This window comes from Aphelocoma coerulescens, unplaced genomic scaffold (assembly GCF_041296385.1).
Source record: "Aphelocoma coerulescens isolate FSJ_1873_10779 unplaced genomic scaffold, UR_Acoe_1.0 HiC_scaffold_339, whole genome shotgun sequence".
Lineage (NCBI taxonomy): Eukaryota > Metazoa > Chordata > Aves > Passeriformes > Corvidae > Aphelocoma > Aphelocoma coerulescens.
This window is the reverse complement of record NW_027183682.1, coordinates 1-21,709: the sequence shown is the minus strand read 5'-3', so window position 1 is coordinate 21,709 and position 21,709 is coordinate 1. Positions and strand designations below refer to the sequence as shown.

General features: G+C 58.5%; 2 protein-coding genes across 2 annotated transcripts; both read right to left on the bottom strand.

Moving 5' to 3' along the window:
• Positions 1 to 257: 257 nt before the first annotated feature.
• On the bottom strand, positions 258 to 6,704 carry LOC138101557 (gamma-aminobutyric acid receptor-associated protein). The gene is made up of 4 exons (XM_068999332.1): positions 6,502 to 6,704; positions 4,645 to 4,723; positions 1,277 to 1,395; positions 258 to 453 (listed from the first exon to the last, which is right to left on the bottom strand). The coding sequence occupies exons 1-4, from the start codon at positions 6,589 to 6,591 to the stop codon at positions 388 to 390; spliced, it is 354 nt and encodes a 117-aa protein (XP_068855433.1). The 5' UTR covers positions 6,592 to 6,704; the 3' UTR covers positions 258 to 387.
• A 1,505-nt stretch (positions 6,705 to 8,209) lies between these two features.
• Positions 8,210 to 21,283, bottom strand: CTDNEP1 (CTD nuclear envelope phosphatase 1). The gene is made up of 8 exons (XM_068999339.1): positions 20,944 to 21,283; positions 17,428 to 17,494; positions 16,039 to 16,157; positions 14,916 to 14,987; positions 13,740 to 13,856; positions 11,042 to 11,153; positions 9,701 to 9,785; positions 8,210 to 8,618 (listed from the first exon to the last, which is right to left on the bottom strand). The coding sequence occupies exons 1-8, from the start codon at positions 21,043 to 21,045 to the stop codon at positions 8,558 to 8,560; spliced, it is 735 nt and encodes a 244-aa protein (XP_068855440.1). The 5' UTR covers positions 21,046 to 21,283; the 3' UTR covers positions 8,210 to 8,557.
• Between the last annotated feature and the right edge of the window lie 426 nt (positions 21,284 to 21,709).

Here is a 21,709-nt window from a genome sequence, read left to right as displayed (position 1 = left end):
ACGCATGCGCCGGGAGCTCATTATGCAAACCACACCCCCTCAACCCCCTCGCCCTCGCTTCTCTCTCTGCGCACGCGCGCCACGCTCATTATGCAAACCACGCCCCCCGCCCCGCGCGGGGCTTTGTGCGCATACGCGCGGCGCTCGTTATGCAAACCACGCCCACCCCCCGACGCGCTCTGCTCTGATTGGCCGCGCCCCTCCCGCCACGCACGCGCGGCCCCGCCCCTCCCCCTTAAAGCCACGCCCACTTCCGGTAGAGGCCCTGAGGCGGCTCCGTCGCTTTTATTGGAGGCGGGAGGAAAAATGAGGGAAAAACGGGGAAAAAAGGGACCGGGAAGCATCGGGAAGGCCCGGGAATGGCGGAGGGAGCGGGAAGGGGAGGGGTCAGGCCCCGTACACGCTCTCGTCGCTGTAGGCGATGTACAGGAAGAAATCCTCCTCGTGGTGTTCCTGAGGAAGGGGAGAAAACCGGCAAAAGGCGGGTCAAAATTCGGGAAAAACCCCCCCAAAATCCATTTTCGGGGCTCCCAGGATCGATAATTCCCACAAAAATCCCTCATTTCCCCTCAGGGATCTCCCTGGGATTTCGGGTTCCTCCGCCCTCAAGTTTTTGGACTCGCCCAATTCCCCCCTTCCCGCAAGATTTTGGGGCTTTTCCCAGGATTTTGGGGCTTTTCCCAGGATTTTTGGGGCTTTTCCCAGGATTTTTGGGACCCCCGCCTGGATTTTTAACCCCTCCATCCCAAATCCCCCCCTCAACGAGGATTTTGGGGCTTTTCCCAGGATTTTTGGGGCTTTTCCCAGGATTTCTGGGACCCCTTTTTACCCCCCCTCCCCAACTTTAAACTCTCCCAAATTTCCCAAATTCTTCCAAGACCACCCCAAATTTTTTTTTTTTTTTAGGAACCCCCACCTCAAATATTTTTTTAACCCTTATCCCCAATTTTTTTAACCCTTTCAACCCCTCTTCCCCACCCCTCCTCCCCATCCTCCCCCCTCCCAAATTTTCTCAGGATTCTCCCAAATTTTCTCAGGATTCTCCCAAATTACCTCAGGACCACCCCAAACTTTTTTTAGGACCCCGCCCAATATTTTTTAACCCCTTCAAACCCCTCCTTTAACCCTTTTTTGACCCCCCTCCCTAGAACTTTTATCTCTCCCTATAACTTTTATCCCTCCCAGTAACTTTCAATCTCTCCCAGGTTTTTTTTTGGGGGGGATCCTCCCAGATTTTTCCGGGGCTCTCTGGGGATTTTTGGGGCTGGCCCCGGACCTGGTAGAGCTGGCCCATGGTGGCGCTGGTCGGGGGGATGACGTTGTTGACGAAGAAGAACAGAGCGTCCTCGGCCCGCAGGTGGATCCGCTTCCGGATCAGGAAATAGAACTGCCCCACTTCCCAAAAAAAAAACCAAAAAAAAACCCCAAAAAAAAGCGCTTTGGAACCCCCAGAACCCAAAACCTAACCCCCCCAAAAAAACCCAATCATCCCCCAAAAAAACCAGCCCAAAAAAAGCGCTTTGGAACCCCCACAACCCAAGAAAACCCAAAAAAAATCAGCCCAAAAAAAGCGCTTTGGAACCCCCCAGATCATTCCCAAAAAAAACCCCCAATCATCCCCAAAAAAACCCAGCCCAAATAAAGCGCTTTGGAACCCCCAGAACCCAAAAAAAAATCAAAAAAAACCCAGCCCAAAAAAAAGCTCTTTGGAACCCCCCAGGTCATTCCCAAAAAAAAGCCCCAATCATCCCCAAAAAACCCCAGCCCAAAAAAGGGCTTTGGAACCCCCAGAACCCAAAACCTAACCCCCCCAAAAAAACCCAATCATCCCCCAAAAAAACAGCCCAAAAAAAGCGCTTTGGAACCCCCAGAACCCCAAAAAAAAATCAAAAAAAAACCCAGCCCAAAAAAAAGCGCTTTGGAACCCCCCAGGTCATTCCCAAAAAAAAGCCCCAATCATCCCAAAAAAAACCAGCCCAAAAAAAAGCGCTTTGGAACCCCCAGAACCCAAAACCTAACCCCCCCAAAAAAACCCAATCATCCCCCAAAAAAAACAGCCCAAAAAAAGCGCTTTGGAACCCCCAGAACCCAAAACCTAACCCCCCCAAAAAAACCCAATCATCCCCCAAAAAAAACAGCCCAAAAAAAGCGCTTTGGAACCCCCAGAACCCCCAAAAAAAATCAAAAAAAAACCCAGCCCAAAAAAAAGCGCTTTGGAACCCCCCAGGTCATTCCCAAAAAAAAGCCCCAATCATCCCCAAAAAAGCCCCAATCATCCCCAAAAAAACCCCAATCATCCCCAAAAAAACCAGCCCAAAAAAAGCGCTTTGGAACCCCCAGAACCCAAAAAAAAAACAAAAAAAAAACCCAGCCCAAAAAAAAGCGCTTTGGAACCCCCAGAACCCAAAACCTAACCCCCCCAAAAAACCCAATCATCCCCCAAAAAAACCCAGCCCAAAAAAAAGCGCTTTGGAACCCCCAGAACCCAAGAAAACCCAAAAAAAATCAGCCCAAAAAAAGCGCTTTGGAACCCCCCAGATCATTCCCAGAAAAAAGCCCCAATCATCCCCAAAAAAACCCCAATCATCCCCAAAAAAACCAGCCCAAAAAAAGCACTTTGGAACCCCCAGAACCCAAAAAACAACCCCAAAAAACCCCAAATCATCTCAAAAAAAACCCCAATCATCCCAAAAAAAATCAGCCCAAAAAAGCGCTTTGGAACCCCCCAGATCATTCCCAGAAAAAAGCCCCAATCATCCCAAAAAAAACCCCAATCATCCCAAAAAAAAACCCAGCCCAAAAAAGGGCTTTGGAACCCCCAGAACCCAAAACCTAACCCCCCCAAAAAACCCCAATCATCCCCAAAAAAAACCAGCCCAAAAAAATCACTTTGGAACCCCCAGAACCCAAAAAAAATAATAAAAAAAAAAACCAGCCCAAAAAAAGCGCCCCCAGAATCCAAAAAACAACCCCCAAAAAAAACCCCCCAATCATCCCAAAAAAACCCCAGCCCAAAAAAGCGCTTTGGAACCCTCAGAACCCAAAAAACAACCCCAAAAAACCCCAAATCATCCCAAAAAAACCCCAATCATCCCAAAAAAAAACCAGCCCAAAAAGGGCTTTGGAACCCCCAGAACCCAAAAAACAACCCCAAAAAATCCCCCAATCATCCCAAAAAACCCCAATCATCCCAAAAAAAATCAGCCCAAAAAAGCGCTTTGGAACCCCCCAGAACCCAAAAAAAAAACCCCAAAAAAGCCCCAATCATCCCAAAATAAACTCCAACCATCCCAAAAAAACCCAGCCCAAAAAAAGCGCTTTGGAATCCCCAAGACACAAAAAACAACCCCAAAAAACCCCAATCATCCCAAAAAAAACCCAGCCCAAAAAAAGCGCTTTGGAACCCCCCAGATCATCCCAAAAAAAACCCAAATCATCCCAAAAAAACCCCAAATCATCCCCAAAAAAACCCATCCCAAAACCTAAAATAATTTAATAAGAAAAGAAAAATCCCCTCTAAAAGCCGACAAAAAGTCACCTTAAAAACGGCCCAAATCGCCCCAAAAATTGCCCCAAAAAAACCCCAAAAATCACCTCAAAAAACCCAAAATCACCCCAAAAATCGCCCCGAAAAGTCACCCAAAATCACCCCAAAAAACCCAAAAATTACCCCAAAAACCCCCAAAATCACCCCAAAAATCGCCCCAAAAATCACCCCAAAAATCACCCCAAAAATCGCCCCAAAAATCACCCCAAAAAACCCCAAAATTCCACCAAAAAACACCTAAAAATCCCCCAAAAACCCCCCAAAATCCCCCCAAAAATTCCCAAAATTCCACCAAAAATTCCCAAAAATCACCCAAAAACCCCCTCAAAATCCCCCCAAAAATTCCCAAAATTCCACAGAAAAAAACCCAAAATCCCACAAAAAAAACCCAAAAATCTCCCCAAAACCCCTCAAAATCCCCCTGAAAATTCCCAAAATTCCACCAAAAATTCCCAAAAATCACCCAAAAACCCCCTCAAAATCCCCCCAAAAGTTCCCAAAATTCCACAGAAAAAAAACCAAAATCCCACAAAAAAAACCCAAAAATCCCCCCAAAACCCCTCAAAATCCCCCTGAAAATTCCCAAAATTCCACCAAAAATTCCCAAAAATCACCCAAAAACCCCCTTAAAATCCCCCCGAAAATTCCCAAAATTCCACAGAAAAAAACCAAAAATCCCACAAAAAAACCCCAAAAATCCCCCCAAAACCCCTCAAAATCCCCCTGAAAATTCCCAAAATTCCACCAAAAAACCCCAAAAATCCCCCAAAACCCCTCAAAATCCCCCGATAATTCCCAAAATTTCACCAAAAATTCCCAAAAATCACCCAAAAACCCCCTCAAAATCCCCCTGAAAATTCCCAAAATTCCACAGAAAAAACCCCAAAAATCACCCAAAAACCCCTCAAAATCCCCCTGAAAATTCCCAAAATTCCACAGAAAAAACCCCAAAATCCCACAAAAAAACCCCAAAAATCCCCCAAAAACCCCTCAAAATCCCCCCGAAAATGCCCAAAATTCCACAAAAAAACCCCAAATTTCCCCAACCCCCCAAAATCTCCCCAAAACCCCCAAAATCTCCCCAAAAAACCCCAAACCTGTCAGGTCCGAGGGCACCAAATATTTCTTCTTGTCCAGGTCCCCGATTCGCGCTTTGGGCGCCTTTTCCACGATCACCTGGAGGGGAAATCCGGGGAAATCCGTCCATTTTGGGCAAAAAAAAGGGGATTTTGGGGTGGAAAATTCCCTTGGATTGCGGGGAAAAATTCCTTCAATTCTGGGGAGGAACGGCCCGGATTTGGGGGGAACGTTTCTTGAATTTTTGGGGAGAAAAAATCCTGAATTTGGGGGAAAAAAATCCTGAATTTGGGGGAAACTTCCTGAATTTGGGGGAAAAAAATCCTGAATTTGGGGGAAAAAATCCTGAATTTGGGGGAAAAAAATCCTGAATTTTGGGGGAAACTTCCTGAATTTTTTGGGGGAAAATCTCCTTGAATTTGGAGGAAAAACTTCCTGAATTTGGGGGAAAAAAGTCCTGAATTTGGGGGAAACTTCCTGAATTTAGGGGGAAAAAAATCCTGAATTTGGGGGAAGGAAATCCTGGATTTTGGGGGAAAACTTCCTGAATTTTGGGAGAAAAATCTTGAATTTGGGGAAAAAACTTCCTGAATTTGGGGGAAAAAATCCTGAATTTGGGGGCAAAAATCCTGAATTTTGGGGGAAGGAAATCCTGGATTTTGGGGGAAAACTTCCTGAATTTTGGGAGAAAAATCTTGAATTTGGGGAAAAAACTTCCTGAATTGGGGGGAAAAAAGTCCTGAATTTGGGGGCAAAAATCCTGAATTTTGGGGAAGGAAATCCTGGATTTTGGGGGAAACTTCCTGAATTTTGGGGAGAAAATCTCCTTGAATTTGGGGGAAAAATCCTGAATTTGGGGGAACAAAATCCTGAATTTTGGGGAAGGAAATCCTGGATTTTGGGGGAAAAAACCACGCGAAATCGGGGAGGGGAAAATTCCTTAAATTTTGGGAAGAAAATCCCTGAATTTTGGGGGGAAATCTCTCAAGTTTTAGGAAATTAAAACCCCTCAAATTTCGGAAAACGCCCCCGGACTGGGGAGGAGAAGGAAAACCCCCAAGGGCCCCCCCAAATTTGGGACTTTCGGGATGCAAAAAGGAGGAATTTGGGAATTTCGGGGGGTCCCGGATACCCGAGCACCCCTAAAAAAGGGGGAAAATTCAGTTTTGGGGGGGTCCCTAGAAGGTTTTGGGGGTCCCAAAATGGCCCAGGGGGTCCCGGGGGGGATTTTGGGGGTCCTGGGGTGGATTTTGGGGATCCTGGGGGGATTTTGGGGGTCCTGGGGTGGTTTTTGAGGGTCCTGGGGTGGATTTTGGGGGGTCCCGGGGGGGATTTTGGGGGTCCATGGGGGGATTTTGGGGGTCCTGGGGTGGTTTTTGGGGGGTTCCGGGGGTCCCTCGGTGGTTCCGGGATTCCCGGGGGGGTCCCGGAGGGGATTTTGGGGGTCCTGGGGTGGATTTTGGGGATCCTGGGGGAATTTTGGGTGTCCTGGAGTGGATTTTGGGGGTCCATTGGGGGATTTTGGGGGTCCATGGGGGGATTTTGGGGGTCCTGGGGTGGTTTTTGGGGGGTTCCGGGGGTCCCTCGGTGGTTCCGGGATTCCCGGGGGGGTCCCGGGGAGGATTTTGGGGATCCCCGGGGGGATTTTGGGGGCCCTGGGGTGGTTTTTGGGGGTCCTGGAGTGGATTTTGGGGATCCCGGAAGGGATTTCGAGGATCCCGGGGAGGAATTTTGGCGATCCCGGGGGGGATTTCGAGGATCCCGGGGAGGATTCAGGAGGCCCCGGGTGGATCCTGGGCTTCCCGGGGAGGATTTCGATGGTCCCGGGGCGGATTCTGGGGATCCCGGGGTGGTTTTAGGGGGGTCCCAACCCTCACCGGGACTCGGTCCGGGTACTTTTTTCGGATCTTCTCGCCTTCGCAGCGGCGCTTCTCGAACGGATGCTCCTCCTTGTACAGGAACTTCATGGCCGGGCCGGGGGGGGCCGGGGCCGGGGCCTGGTCGGGGCCGGGGCCTGCTCGGGGCCTGGACCGGGACCGGGCCGGGAGCGGCGGCTGCGGGAGCGGCGCAGGGATACGGGCCCGCCCCCGCGCCTGCGCAAACGGCGCAGCGCTGCGCAAACGGCGTAAGGGCGCCCAACGGAGCGGAATGGCGGCGCGCTACGCAAACGGCGTAAGGGAGCGGGCGCTGCCCTCAGCGCTGCGCAAACGGCGTAAGGGCGCCCAATGGAGCGGAACAGCGGCGCGCTGCGCAAACGGCGTAAGGGTGGCGGCACTGCCCTCAGCGCTGCGCAAATTGCGTAAGGGCGCTGCCCTCAGAGCTACGCAAAGGGCGTAAGGGCGCTGCCCTCAGCACTGCGCAAACGGCGTAAGGGAGCGGGCGCTGCCCTCAGCACTGCGCAAACGGCGTAAGGGAGCGGGTGCTGCCCTCAGCACTGCGCAAACGGCGTAAGGGAGCGGGTGCTGCCCTCAGCACTGCGCAAACGGCGTAAGGGAGCGGGCGCTGCCCTCAGCACTGCGCAAACGGCGTAAGGGAGCGGGTGCTGCCCTCAGCACTGCGCAAACGGCGTAAGGGAGCGGGTGCTGCCCTCAGCACTGCGCAAACGGCGTAAGGGAGCGGGCGCTGCCCTCAGCACTGCGCAAACGGCGTAAGGGAGCGGGCGCTGCCCTCAGCACTGCGCAAACGGCGTAAGGGAGCGGGTGCTGCCCTCAGGGCTACGCAAACGGCGTAAGGGCAGTGCCCTCAGCGCTGCGCAAATGGCGTAAGGGAGCGGGCGCTGCCCTCAGCGCTGCGCAAATTGCGTAACGGCGCTGCCCTCAGAGCTACGCAAACGGCGTAAGGGCGCGGCTCTCAGCGCTACGCAACTGGCGTAAAGATGGCGGCGCTGCCCTCAGCGCTACGCAAATTGCGTAATGGCACTGCCCTCAGCGCTACGCAAACGGCGTAAAGATGGCGGCGCTGCCCTCAGCGCTGCGCAAGCGGCGAACGGTTCCTTCCAGTTCCTCCCAGTTCCTCCCAGTTCCTTCCTAAGGCCCCCCCCAGACCATTCCCAGTTCATCCCGGCCCGTGCCAGCGCCTCGCACGGGCCCTGCCCACAGCGCTACGCCAAGGGCGCAGCAGCCGCCGCCCCGCGGCAAACGCTTCCCTACGGGAGCGGCGTAAATCCCCTCACAAAATCCCGTTGGCGGCGGCGGCCGCGGGGGGGTCCCGGTAACGGGGGGAGGGGTCCCGGTAACGGGGGGAGGGGTCCCGGTTAAGGGGGGAGGGGTTCCGGGAAGGCCCCGGGCGGAGGCGCGGAAGGATCCGGCGGTGCTGCGGCCTCATGTGACTGACGTCATGTGACTGACGTCACCGCGCGGGGAAGGTCACGTGGCGGGCGAGGTAAACACGGGGTCACGTGACGGGACGAGGGCGCGCGCCCAGGCGAGAAAGGGGCGGAGCCAACGCTGAGGCGGACGGAACCATTGTGGGGACAAAACGGGGGGGGAAACGGCGCAAAGAGACCCCCGAAATGGGTCTGGGGTCGACGCAGAGAGCCCCGAAATGGGTCTGGGGGCGGCACAGGAACCACAGAGACGCCGCGAGTGGGACCAAGGGCTTTTAAAAACACGGGGGGGAGGGGGGGGGGACGACGGGCAGCTCCCAAATGTCCGAGTCCGTCCATCTGCCCGGCAGGGGGAGGGGCGGCCCCCGCGCCCCTCCCCCACAAAGCCCCGCCCCCAATTCAGGCACGTGGGGGGCGCGACCCCTCCCCAAATTATTCCCCCCCCCCAAAAAAAGAGGGGGGGGGTGGGGGGGGCAAAGAGTCCGGCCCAGGAAGGGGGGGGGGGGGTCCTGTCCGGGGGGTCCCCGGTGCTGGCGCTGACCCCGAGGGGGGGCCGGGGGTCCCATCTGGGGGTCCCGTCTGGGGGGTCCCGTCCGGGCGCTCCGGGGTCACCACAGGCGGTGCTGGTGAAGGTTCCGGCTCAGGACGGAGCGGACGTCGGCCGTGAACCTGAATTTGGGGAGGGGGACACAGGGCTGAGACCCCTCCGCCCCCCCCCAAATCATGAGGGGAGAACCCCCCCCCCCCCCCCAAAGACAGGCGGGACCCCCAAAATTCCTCAGAGAATTCCCCAAAATTCCTCAGAAACTCCCCCAAAATCCCTCAGAGAATTCCCCCAAAATCCCTCAGAAACTCCCCCAAAATCCCTCAGAAACTCCCCCAAAATCCCTCAAAGAGTCGCCCCAAAATCCCTCAAGAAACCCCCAAAACGGCCCCAGGACACCCCAAATCCCCCCAGGACCCCCCAAATCCCTCCAAGACCCCCCAAATCCCCCCAGAACCTCCCAAATTCCACTCAAGAAACCCCCCCCCTGCCCCTAAAAAACTTTTCAGGACCCCAAAAACCTCCCAACCCCACCCCAGGACCCCCTGGGAACCCCCAAATCCCCCCAGGACCCCCTGGGACCCTCCAAATCCCCCCAGGACCCCCCAAATCCCCTCCAGGAACCCCCGAACTTCCCCTAAATCCCTCCAAGAGCCCCCAAATCCCCTCCAAGACCCCTCAAACCCTTTGCAGGACCCCCCTGGACCCCCCCAAACCCCTCCAGGACCCCCCAAATGCCCCCCAAATCTCTCCAAGACCCCCCAGGACCCCTCCGGGAGCCCCCAAATCCCCCACAAACCTCTCTGTAGGACCCCCCAAACCCCCCCACGAGCCCCCAAACCCCCTCCAAGACCCCCCAAATCCCTCCAGGACCCCTCAAATCCCCCCAAAACCTCTCCAAAAGCCCCCAAATTCCCCCAAAACCCCCCAAATCCCCTCCAGGACTCCGCAAACTCCCCCGAATCCCCTCCAGGATCCCCCAAACCCCGCCCAGGACACCCCAAATCCCCCCCAAACCTCTCCAGGACCCCCCAAAACCTCTCCAAGACCCCCCCAAATCCCCTCCAGGACTCCCCAAACCCCCCTAGGGCCCCCCCAAATCCCTCCCAAACCTCTCCAAGATCCTCGAAAATCCCCCCCAAACCCCTCCAGGACCCCCCAAATCCCCTCCAGGACCCCCCAAATCCCCCCCAGGAGCCCCCCGGACCTGAGCGCGTCCAGCATGGGCAGGAGGTTGAGCAGGGCCGTGTCCCCGGGGTCACTGAACCACGACTTGATGGGGATGGCGTTGTCTGGGGGGATTTGGGGGGGATTAGGGGGTCCTGGGGGGGTCCTGAGGGGATTTGGGGGTCCCTGGGAGGGTTTGGGGGGGGATTTGGGGAGGTTTTGGGTGTCCCCGGGGTCACTGAACCACGACTTCATGGGGATGGCGTTGTCTGGGGGGGGTTGGGGGGGATTAGGGGGTCCTGGGGGGGTCCTGGGGGGGTCCTGGGGAGATTAGGGGGGGATTAGGGGGTCCTGGGGGGTCCTGGGGGGATTTGGGGGTCCTGGGGGGGTCCTGGGGGGATTTGGGGGGATCTCAGGGGAACTTTGGGGGTCCTGGGGAGATCTGGGGGGATTTTGGGGCCAATTTCGGGGCAGTTTTTGGGGATTTTGGGGATTTGGGGACGGGGATTTTTGGGATGGGGATTTGGGGATTTTGGGGAGGCTCTCGGGCGCGTTTCAGGGCCCTGGCGGTACCGGGGTGGCTCCGGAGGGAATTTTCGGGGGATTTTAGGGGAGATTTCGGGGGCGATTTCAGCGCAGTTTTTGGGGGATTTTGGGGCAGTTTTTAGGGATTTGGGGACGGGGATTTTGGGGATTTGGGGACGGGGATTTTGGGATTTTGGGGACGGGGATTTTGGGGAGGCTTTCGGGCGCGTTTCGGGGCTCTGGCGGTACCGGGGTGGCTCCGGAGGGAATTTTCGGGGGATTTTCAGGGCGATTTCAGGGCAGGTTTTAGAGATTTGGGGATGGGGATTTTGGGATTTTTGGGATTTTTGGGGATTTTGGGGAGGCTTTCGGGCGCGTCTCGGGGCCCTGGCGGTACCGGGATGGCTCCGGAGGGAATTTTCGGGGGATTTTCAGGGCGATTTCAGGGCAGGTTTTGGGGATTTGGGGATGGGGATTTTGGGATTTTTGGGATTTTTGGGATTTTTGGGATTTTGGGGAGGCTCTCGGGCGCGTCTCGGGGCCCTGGCGGTACCGGGATGGCTCCGGAGGGAATTTTCGGGGGATTTTCAGGGCGATTTCAGGGTAGGTTTTGGGGATTTGGGGATGGGGATTTTGGGATTTTGGGGATTTTTGGGATTTTTGGGATTTTGGGGAGGCTCTCGGGCGCGTCTCGGGGCCCTGGCGGTACCGGGATGGCTCCGGAGGGAATTTTCGGGGGATTTTCAGGGCGATTTCAGGGTAGGTTTTGGGGATTTGGGGATGGGGATTTTGGGATTTTGGGGATTTTTGGGATTTTGGGGAGGCTCTCGGGCGCGTCTCGGGGCCCTGGCGGTACCGGGGTGGCTGCGGTAGGCGCCGGGGGAGTTGTCCAGGATGACGATGCTGGAGAGGTCGCTGTGCACCACCGACAGGTCCTTGATGTAACTGCCCAGCTCCAGCGTGCAGTGCTGGGGGCGGGGCCGAGTCAGGGCCACGCCCCCCGCGGGGCCATGCCCACCCCACGTGTGGCCACGCCCCCGGAGCCGGAGCCACGCCCACAACCCCACCCCGGCTTCTTCTGATCCCAATCGCCCCAAAATCGCCCCAAAATCGCCCAGACCCCGCCCTAAACACAAACCACGCCCACTTGGTCAAGCCACGCCCATTCCATTGAGCCACGCCCCCAAACCCACCCCAATTCTCCCCAAAATCGCCCAGACCCCGCCCCAAACCCAATCCACGCCCACTTGGTCAAGCCACGCCCATTCCATTGAGCCACGCCCCCAAACCCACCCCAATTCGCCCCAAAATGGCCCAGACCCCGCCTGAAACCCAAGCCACGCCCCCTGGGCTCAGGACACGCCCCTTGCATTGAGCCACGCCCCCAAACCCACCCCAATTCTCCCCAAAATCGCCCAGACCCCGCCCTAAACCGATGCCACGCCCACTTGGTCAAGCCACGCCCATTCCATTGAGCCACGCCCCCAAACCCACCCCAATTCTCCCCAAAATCGCCCTGACCCCGCCCTAAACTCAAGCCACGCCTCCTGGGATCAGGACACGCCCCTTTTGTTAAGCCACGCCCCCAAACCCACCCAATTCTCCCCAAAATCGCCCAGACCCCGCCCTAAACCGATGCCACGCCCACTTGGTCAAGCCACGCCCATTCCATTGAGCCACGCCCCCAAACCCACCCCAATTCCCCAAAATCACCCAGATCCCGCCCTAAACACAAACCACGCCCACTTGGCCAAGCCACGCCCATTCCATTGAGCCACGCCCCCAAACCCACCCCAATTCTCCCCAAAATCGCCCTGCCCCTGCCCCACAATGCAGCCACGCCCACCTGGCTCAGACCACGCCCCCATCGCTCAGGCCACGCCCACAAACCCACCCCAAAACCTCCCCGACCACACCCGAAAAAGAAACCACGCCCCTCCCACCCCGCCCCCTGCTCTGGCCACGCCCCTTTCCCAGCCCCGCCCCTTTGCTGGATCCACCCCCTGCATTGGCCACGCCCCTTTCCCAGCCCCACCTCCTTTCCCAGCCACGCCCCTTTCCAGTCCCACCCTCTTCCCCAGCCCCGCCCCTTTGCTGGCCCTTCCCCCACCCCTACACTGGCCCTGCACTGGCCCCGCCCCTTCCCTGGCCACGCCCCTTTCCAGTCCCACCCTCTTTCCTGGCCCTGCCCCTTTCCCAGCCCCGCCCCTTCCCCGGATTTGTCCCTATCCCGGCCACGCCCCCTTTTGTGGCCAAGCCCCTTCCCTGGCCCCACCCCCTTTCCAGGCCCCGCCCCTTTCGTGGCCACGCCCCCTTTCCCGGCCCCACCCCTTTCCAGTACCACCCTCTTTCCCAGCCCTGCCCCTTTTTCTGGCCCAGCCCCCTTCCCTGGCCCCACCCCCTTTCCCGGCCCCGCCTCCTTTACTGGCCCCTCCCCTTTTCAGTCCCACGCCCCTTTCCTGGTCCCACCCTTTCCCCGGCCCTGCCCTTTGCGTTGGCTCCGCCCCTTTCATGGCCCCGCCCCTGCTCCTGCCCCTTCCCCGGCCCCGCCCCCTTCCCCGGCCCCGCCCCTTCCTGGTCCCACCCCCTTCCCCTGCCCTGCCCCTTGCATTGGCCCCGCCCCTTCCCCTGCCCCACCCCTTTCCTGGCCCTGCCCCTTTCCCAGCCCCACCCCCTTTCCCAGCCCCGCCCCTTTCCCAGCCCCGCCCCTTCCCCGCCCCCACCCCCTTCCCCAGCCCTGCCCCCTTCACTGGCTCCACCCCTTCCCTGGCCTTGTCCCAGTCCCGGCCACGCCCCCTTTCGTGGCCACGCCCCTTTCCTGGCCGGCCCCACCCCTTTCCAGTACCACCCTCTTTCCCAGCCCCACCCCTTTTTCTGGCCCAGCCCCCTTCACTGGCCCCACCCCTTCCCCCGGCCCCGCCCCTTGCATTGGTCCCGCCCCCTTCCTGCCCCCACCCCCTTTCCCAGCCCCGCCCCCTTCCCTGGCCCCGCCCTCTGCATTGGCCCTGCCCCTTCCCTGGCCCTTTCCCAGCCCCTCCCCCTTCCCTGGCCCCACCCCTTCCCTGGCCTTGTCCCTGTCCCAGCCATGCCCCCTGTCGTGGCCACGCCCCTTTCCCGCCCCCACCCCCTTTCCCAGCCCCGCCCCTTCCCCGGCCCCTCCCCTTCCCCAGCCCCACCCCCTTTCCTGGCCCCGCCCCTTCCCTGGCCCCACCCCCTTTCCTGGCCCCGCCCCTGCCCCTGCCCCTCCCCTTCCTCAGCCCCACCCCCTTCCCCGGCCCCTCCCCTTCCCTGGTCCCGCCCTTTCCCCGGCCCCACCCCCTGCATTGGCCTCGCCCCTTTCCTGGCCCCACCCCTTCCCCAGCCCCGCCCCTTTCATGGCCCCGCCCCTTCCCCTGCCCCTTCCCCTGCCCCACCCCCTTCCGTGGCCCCTCCCCTTCCCCGGCCCCGCCCCCTGAATTGGCCACGCCCCTTCCCGGCCCCGCCCTTCCCGGCCCCACCCCTTCCATGGCCCCTCCCCTTCCCCGGCCCCGCCCTTCCCGGCCCCGCCCCCGTACCTGCCGGTAGTAGCGGCGGTTGAGGATGCTGCGGTTGTTGTCGAGCTTGTCGGCCACGGCGCAGCCGTAGATCTCCATGCTGGCCGTGAACACCACCAGCTCGTACCACTGGCTCACCTGGAGTTCGGAATTCCGGGAATTTCGGGGATTTTGGGAATCCCGGAAGGATTTGGAGCGGATTTGGGGGGATTTTCTGGGGTTTTTGGGTGGATTTGGGGGATTTTCGGGGGTCTCAGGGGGGTTTTGGGGGCTGTGGATCCCCGTGCTGGTTGGGAACACCCCCAGCTCAAACCCCCGGCTCACCTGGAACCCAGAATTCTGGGAATTTTGGGGATTTTGGGAATCTCAGAAGGGTTTGAAGGGGATTTTGGGGGATTTTCGGGGGATTTTGGGTGGATTTGGGGCATTTTCGGGGGTCTCAGGGGGGTTTTGGGGGCTGTGGGTCCCCGTGCTGGCCGTGAACACCACCAGCTCAAACCCCCGGCTCACCTGGAATTTCGAATTCCGGGAATTTCGGGGATTTTGGGAATCCCGGAAGGATTTGGAGCGGATTTGGGGGGATTTTCTGGGGTTTTTGGGTGGATTTGGGGGATTTTCGGGGGTCTCAGGGGGGTTTGGGGGCTGTGGGTCCCCGTGCTGGCCGTGAACACCACCAGCTCGTACCACTGTCTCACCTGCAACCCGAATTCTGGGAATTTCGGGGATTTTGGGAATCCCGGAAGGATTTGGAGCGGATTTGGGGGGATTTTCTGGGGTTTTTGGGTGGATTTGGGGGATTTTCGGGGGTCTCAGGAGGGTTTTGGGGGCTGTGGATCCCCGTGCCGGTCAGGAACGCCCCCAGCTCGTACCACTGGCTCACCTGGAATTCGGAATTCCGGGAATTTTGGGGATTTTGGGAATCCCAGAAGGGTTTGGAGCGGATTTGGGGGGATTTTCGGGGGATTTTGGGTGGATTTGGGGGATTTTCGGGGGTCTCAGGGGGGTTTTGGGGGCTGTGGGTCCCCGTGCTGGCCGTGAACACCACCAGCTCGTACCACTGGCTCACCTGGAACCCAGAATTCCAGGAATTTCGGGGATTTTGGGAATCTCAGAAGGGTTTGGAGGGGATTTGGGGGAATTTCGGGGGGTTTTGGTGCTGGTTTGGGGTGAATTTGGGGCTTTTTGGGGGTCACTCACCACCTCCAGGAAGAAATCCACGTGGGGCCGTTTGTGCACGAAGAACCTCACGGGGTGTTTGTCGATGACCACCTGCGCACGGGGCGGGCTCAGGGACCCCAAAATCACCTCGGGGACCCCCAAAAACCCCCAAAACCCCCCCAAAAAACCCCCAAACCCCCCCTAAAACCCCCAAAAACCCCGAGGATCCCCCCAAAACCCCCCCGGGAGCACCAAAATCCCCCCCCAAAAGCATCTCAGGGACCCCAAAATCACCTCTGGGATCCCCAAAAACCCCCCCAAAAAACCCAAAAAGCACCCAAAAACCCCCAACCCCCTCCAAAAAACTCCCAAACCCCCCCCCCCCAAAAACCCCCCCAAAAACCCCCAAAACCCTGAGGATCCCCCCAAAACCCCCCCGGGAACCCCAAAATCTCCCCCCAAAAGCATCTCAGGGACCCCAAAATCACCTCTGGGACCCCCCAAAATCACCCCAAAAACCTCCCAACGGCATCTCAGGGACCCCAAAATCACCCCAAAACCCCCCACAAAACCCCAAAACCCCCAAATTCCCTCCAAACTCCCCAAAATTCCCTCCAAGCTCCCCAAAATTCCCTCTAAACCCCCCAAAATTCCCTCTAATCTGCCCCAAAATTCCCAAACGTCCCCCAAAATTCCCAAATCACCCCTGAAATTCCCTCTAATTCCCCCCAAAATTCCTGAATACCCCCCAAGATTCCCCTAGGACCCCCCAAAACTCACTCTGATTTCCTCCAAATTCCCTCTAAACCCCCCAAATTTCCCTCCAAACCCCCCAAAACTCGCTCCAATTTCCCCCAAATTCCCTCTAATTCCCCCAAATTGCCCCCAAAATTCCCGAATACCCCCCAAAATTCCCTCTAAACCCCCCAAAATTCCCTCTAATTCCCCCCAAAATTCCCAAATACCCCCCAAATTCCCTCTGATTTCCCCCAAATTCCCTCCAAAACCCCCCAAAATTCCCGAATACCCCCCAAATTTCCCTCTAAACCCCCCAAAACTCGCTCCCATTTCCCCCAAATTCCCTCGAATTTCCCCCAAAATTCCCGACTGCCCCCCAGAATGCCGCCCGTGCCCCCCAGCCCCCCGAAATCCGCGTGCCCACCTTGAGGATGAAGTCGGGGGGGGTTCCGGGCCGCACCGTGGGCCTCAGGACGCCGTCGTGGTGGGAGTGGATCAGGGTCTCGTCCAGGTCCAGCACCAGGATCTTCCTCTTCACCTGGTCTGGGGACAGAGCCGGGCTTAGCGCCGGGATCGGGACAGAGCCGGGCTTAGCGCAGGGCTGGGATCGGGACAGAGCCGGGCTTAGCGCCGGGATTGGGACAGAGCCGGGCTTAGCGCAGGGCTGGGATCGGGACAGAGCCGGGATTAGGGCAGGGCTGGGATCGGGACAGAGCCGGGCTTAGCGCCGGGATTAGGGCAGGGCTGGTATTAGGGCAGAGCTGGGATTGGGGCAGGGCTGGGATCGGGACAGAGCCGGGATTAGGGCAGGGCTGGTATTAGGGCAGGGCCGGGATTGGGGCAGGGCCCATCCCATTTTTGGGGCTCCCCTCCCCATTTCTGGTGCTCCCATCCCAGTTTTGGGGTTCCCCTCCCGAATTTCGGGGTTCCCATCCCAATTTCGGGGTTCCCATCCCATTTCTGGGCCTTCCCACCCCAATTTCAGGCTCCCTATCCCAATTTCAAGGTTTCCCATCCCAATTTCGGGCTCCCCCATCCCAATTTGGGGGTCCCCCTCCCCAATTTCGGGATTCCCCTCCCAATTTGGGGGTTTCCCCTCCCGAATTCGGGGTTTCCCATCCCAATTTCGGGCTCCCCTCCCCAATTTCGGGGTTTCCCATCCCAAATTTCGTGGTCCCCATCCCAATTTCGGGCTCCCCATCCCAATTTGGGGGTCCCCCTCCCGAATTCGGGGTTTCCCATCCCAATTTCGGGCTCCCCATCCCAATTTGGGGGTTCTCCTCCCCAATTCGGGGTTTCCCATCCCAAATTTCGTGGTCCCCATCCCAATTTTGGGCTCCCCATCCCAATTCGGGGGTCCCCCTCCCGAATTCGGGGTTTCCCATCCCAATTTGGGGGTCCCCCTCCCGAATTCGGGGTTTCCCATCCCATTTTTGGGTCTCCCCTCCCCATTTCTGGTGCTCCCATCCCAGTTTTGGGGTTTCCCATCCCAATTTGGGGGTTCCCCTCCCCAATTCGGGGTTTCCCATCCCAATTTGGGGGTCCCCCTCCCAAATTCGGGGTTTCCCATCCCAATTTCAGGGTTCCCATCCCAATTTCGGGCTCCCCTCCCCAATTTCGGGGTTTCCCATCCCAAATTTCGGGGTTTCCCACCCCAATTTCAGGGTTCCCCTCCCAATTTGGGGGTCCCCCTCCCGAATTCGGGGTTTCCCATCCCAATTTGGGGGTTCCCCTCCCGAATTCGGGGTTTCCCATCCCAATTTGGGGTTTCCCATCCCAATTTGGGGGTTCCCCTCCCGAATTCGGGGCTCACTGAGGCGGTTCCGGGAGATGGGCGACAGCGGCAGCACGTCGTAGCGCACGGTCTGGTACTGGATCACCTGCCCAGGGCGAACCCCCCAAAATTCGGGAACCCCAAAATTCGGGAACCCCAAAATCCCGCCGGGGCAGAGCCCAAAAATCCCCCCCCCCCCCCAAAAAAAAAAAAAATCCCGGAATTTTCGGTGATTTCGGAGTGGAAAAGGCCCAAAAAAGGGAGGAGAAAGGGCCAAAATCTCCTCAAAATTCACCTTGAGATGTCCCAGGAGCCCCAAAATCAGCACAAAACCCCCCAAATTCCCCCCAAATCCTCCTAAATTCCCCAAAATCCCCCCAAAATTCCCCAAAAATCCTCCAAAATCCCAAATTCCCCTCAAATCTCCCCAAAATTCCTCAAAATTCCCCCAAATCCCCCCAAAGTCCCCACGAATCTCCCCAAATCCTCTAAAATTCCCCCAAATTCCCCCAAAATCTCCCCAAATCCCCCCAAATCTCCCCAAAATTCCCCCAAATCTCCCCAAATCCCCCCAAAATTCCTCAAAATTCCCCAAAATCTCCCCAAATCTTCCAAAATTCTCCAAAATCACCCCAAAATCCCCACAAATCTCCCCAAATCCTCCAAAATTCCCCCAAATCTCCCCAAAATTCCCCCCAAAATCCCTCCAAATCTCCCCAAATCCTCCAAAATTCCCTAAAATCCCCCCAAATCCCCACAATTCTCCCCAAATCCTCCAAATTTACCCCAAATCTCCCCAAAATTCCTCAAAATTCCCCCAAATTCTCCCCAAGTCCCCCCAAATTCCCTCCAAATCCCCCCAAATTCTCCCCAAATCCCCCCAAATTCTCCCCAAATTCACCCAAAACGACCCTAAAACCCTAAAAATCCCTCGAAATCCCTCAAAATCTCCCCCAAACTCCCTCAGGAGCCCCAAAATCCCCCAAAATCCCTCCCAAATTTCCCCTTTTCCATCCCGGGGCAGTCCCGGCCCCTCCCCCCATCCCAAAATAGCCCCGGGCCCCTCCCCCATCCCCGTGACCCCCCCCCGGGGCCGGATTCAACCTTCAAACGCCAACCCGGTCCCAAAATCGCCCCTGAACCCCCCAAATTATCCCAAAATCCCCGAGATTATCCCAAATTATCCCCAAAATAGCCCAAAATATCCCCAAACCCCAAAATTATCCCCCAAATTATCCCAAATTACCCCCAAAATATCCCCCAAACACGCAAATTATCCCAAAATAGCCCCAAAATAGCCCCAAAACCCCCAAATTATCCCCCAAAATTCCCCAAATAGCTCAAATTATCCCCGAAACCCCAAACTATCCCAAACTATCCCCAAATTATCCCCCAAAACCGCCGAAATTATCCCAAATTATCCCCAAAATAGCCCAAATTATCCCTAAAAATCCCCGAAATTATCCCAAACTATCCCCAAAACCCCCCAAATTATCCCCCAAACCGCAAACTATCCCAAACTATCCCCAAAACATTCCCAAAAAATTCCCCAAAAACTCCCAAAAAAATCCCCAAAAAACTCCCAAAAAATTCCCCAAAAACTCCCAAAAAATTCCCCAAAAACTCCCAAAAAATTTCCCCAAAAATTCCCAAAAAATTCCCCAAAAATCCCCAAACGCCCCAAACTCCCGATCCTCCTCTCCCGGGACGTCCCCGGTAATCCCGAGACCATTCCCGGTCCCTTCCCGCTCCTCCGGGTCCATTCCCAGTTCATTCCCGGTTCATTCCCAGTTCATTCCCAGTCCCTTCCCGGTCCCTCCTGGTTCCCCCCGCTCCTCCCGCTCCCTCCCCGCTCCGTCCCCGCTCCGTTCCCGGTTCATTCCCAGTCCGTTCCCGCTCCATTCCCGGTGCCCCCCCGCTCCTCCCGGTTCTCCCCCGTCCCATTCCCGTTCCATTCCCAGTCCCTCCCATTCCTCCCGCTCCGTTCCCGGTCCCTTCCCAGTCCGTCCCGGTTCATTCCCGCTCCATTCCCGGTCCCTCCCGTTCCTCCCGGTCCATTCCCGCTCCGTCCCCGTTCCGTTCCCGGTCCCTCCCGTTCCTCCCACTCCATTCCCGGTTCATTCCCGGTTCATTCCCAGTCCCTTCCCGCTCCCTCTCGGTTCATTCCCGCTCCATTCCCGCTCCTCCCGACCCCTCTGGTTCCCCCCCGCTCCTCCCGGTCCCTCCCCGCTCCCTTCCCGCTCCCTCCCGCTCCGTTCCCGGACCCCCCGGCTCCTCCCGGTTCTCCCCCGCTCCATCCCCGCTCCATTCCCGCTCCATTCCCGCTCCGTTCCCGGTTCATTCCCAGTCCATTCCCGCTCCGTCCCCGCTCCCTCCCGCTCCGTTCCCGGTCCCTTCCCAGTCCGTCCCGGTTCATTCCCAGTCCCTTCCCGGTCCCTTTCAGTTCATCCCCGCTCCATTCCCGGTCCCTCCCGTTCCTCCCGGTCCATTCCCGGTCCCTCCCGCTCTATTCCCGCTCCCTCCCGGTTCCCTCCCGCTCCATTCCCGGTCCCTCCCGCTCTATTCTCGCTCCATTCCCGGTCACTCCCAGTCTCTCCCAGTCCATTCCCGCTCCCTCCCGCTCCTCCCGGTTCCCCCCCGCTCCATTCCCACTCCGTCCCCGTTCCATTCCCAGTCCCTCCCGTTCCTCCCGCTCCATTCCCGCTCCGTTCCCGGTCCCTTCCCGGTTCATTCCCGCTCCATTCCCGGTTCATTCCCAGCCCATTCCCGGTCCCTCCTGGTTTCCCCCGCTCCATTCCCGCTCCTCCCGGTCCCTCTGCTTCCCTCCCGCTCCTCCCGGTCCCTCCCAGTCCATTCCCGGTCCCTGCCGCTCTACTCCCGCTCCATTCCCGCTCCATTCCCGGTCCATTCCCGGTTCATTCCCAGCCCATTCCCGGTCCCTCCTGGTTTCCCCCCGCTCCATTCCCGCTCCTCCCGGTCCCTCTGCTTCCCTCCCGCTCCTCCCGGTCGCTCCCAGTCCATTCCCGGTCCCTGCCGCTCTACTCCCGCTCCATTCCCGCTCCTCCCGGTCCATTCCCGTTCCATTCCCAGTCCCTCCCGCTCCGTTCCCGGCTCCCTTCCCGACTCCTCCCGGCTCATTCCTAGCCCATTCCCGGTCCCTCCCGCTCCATTCCCGGTCCCTCCCGCTCTATTCCCGGTCCATTCCCGGTCACTCCCAGTCTCTCCCAGTCCATTCCCTCTCCTCCCGGTCCCTCCTGGTTCCCCCGCGCTCCATTCCCGGTCCATTCCCGTTCCATTCCCAGTCCCTCCCGTTCCTCCCGCTCCATTCTCGCTCCGTTCCCGGTCCCTTTCGGTTCATTCCCGGTCCATTCCCGGTTCCCTCCCGGTTCCCTCGCTCCATTCCCGCTCCGTCCCGCTCCGTCCCCGCTCCATTCCCGGTCCCTCCCGTTCCTCCCGCTCCATTCCCGCTCCTCCCGCTCCCCCCACCCCCGTCCATTCCCGGGTCCCTCCCGCTCCTATTCCCGGTTCCCTCCCCGCTCCATTCCCGGTACTCACGGTTCGGACCTGCCTCCGCAGCAGGTACAGCACGAAGCTCCAGAGTTTGGCGGCGAAGGCCACGAAGGAGCGGAGGCCCAGCAGACACTGCGTCCGCATCATCCCGGTACCGGCCCCGGTACCGGCCCCGGCCCCGGCGCGGCCCAGCTCCGCCAGCTTCGCCGCGGCCCCGCCGCCGCCGCCGCCGCCTCCTGCGGCCCCCCCCCCGGGGAGGGAAGCGCTGCCGGGGGCGGTCCCGGGGGGGTTCGGGGGCGTCCGGGCCCTCACCGGGGCTCAACCGGGGCCGCCGCCAGCGCCGCCATCGCCGCCATCGCCCGGGGGCACTTCCGGCGCCAGCACTTCCGGGGCACGCACGGGGGGCGTGGCCACGCACGGGGGGAGGCGGGGCCACGCACGGGGGGCGGGGCCTCTGCTGGGAGGGCGAACGGAGGGGGCGTGGCTAAAGCCGCGATATGCAAATTAGGGGGCGTGGTCTCGTCTGCCGGGAGCGGCGCGTGGCGCGCTTTATTCAAATCAAGGGGGCGTGGCCAATGCGGCAATTAAGGTTTAATGGCTGTAATTAGAGTTAATGCAAATGTGGGTTGATTGGGGGTGCGGTTTAAGTGGAGGGGCGTGGCCAAGACGGCGCTGTATGCAAATGAGGAGGCGTGGTTTCAACGGCGGCGTGGGCGGTGCTGTATTCAAATGAGGGGCGTGGTCTCCTCTTGAAGCCCCGCCCACTTCTCCAAAATCGAGGGGATTCCCCCCCTAAAATTCGGGAATTTAC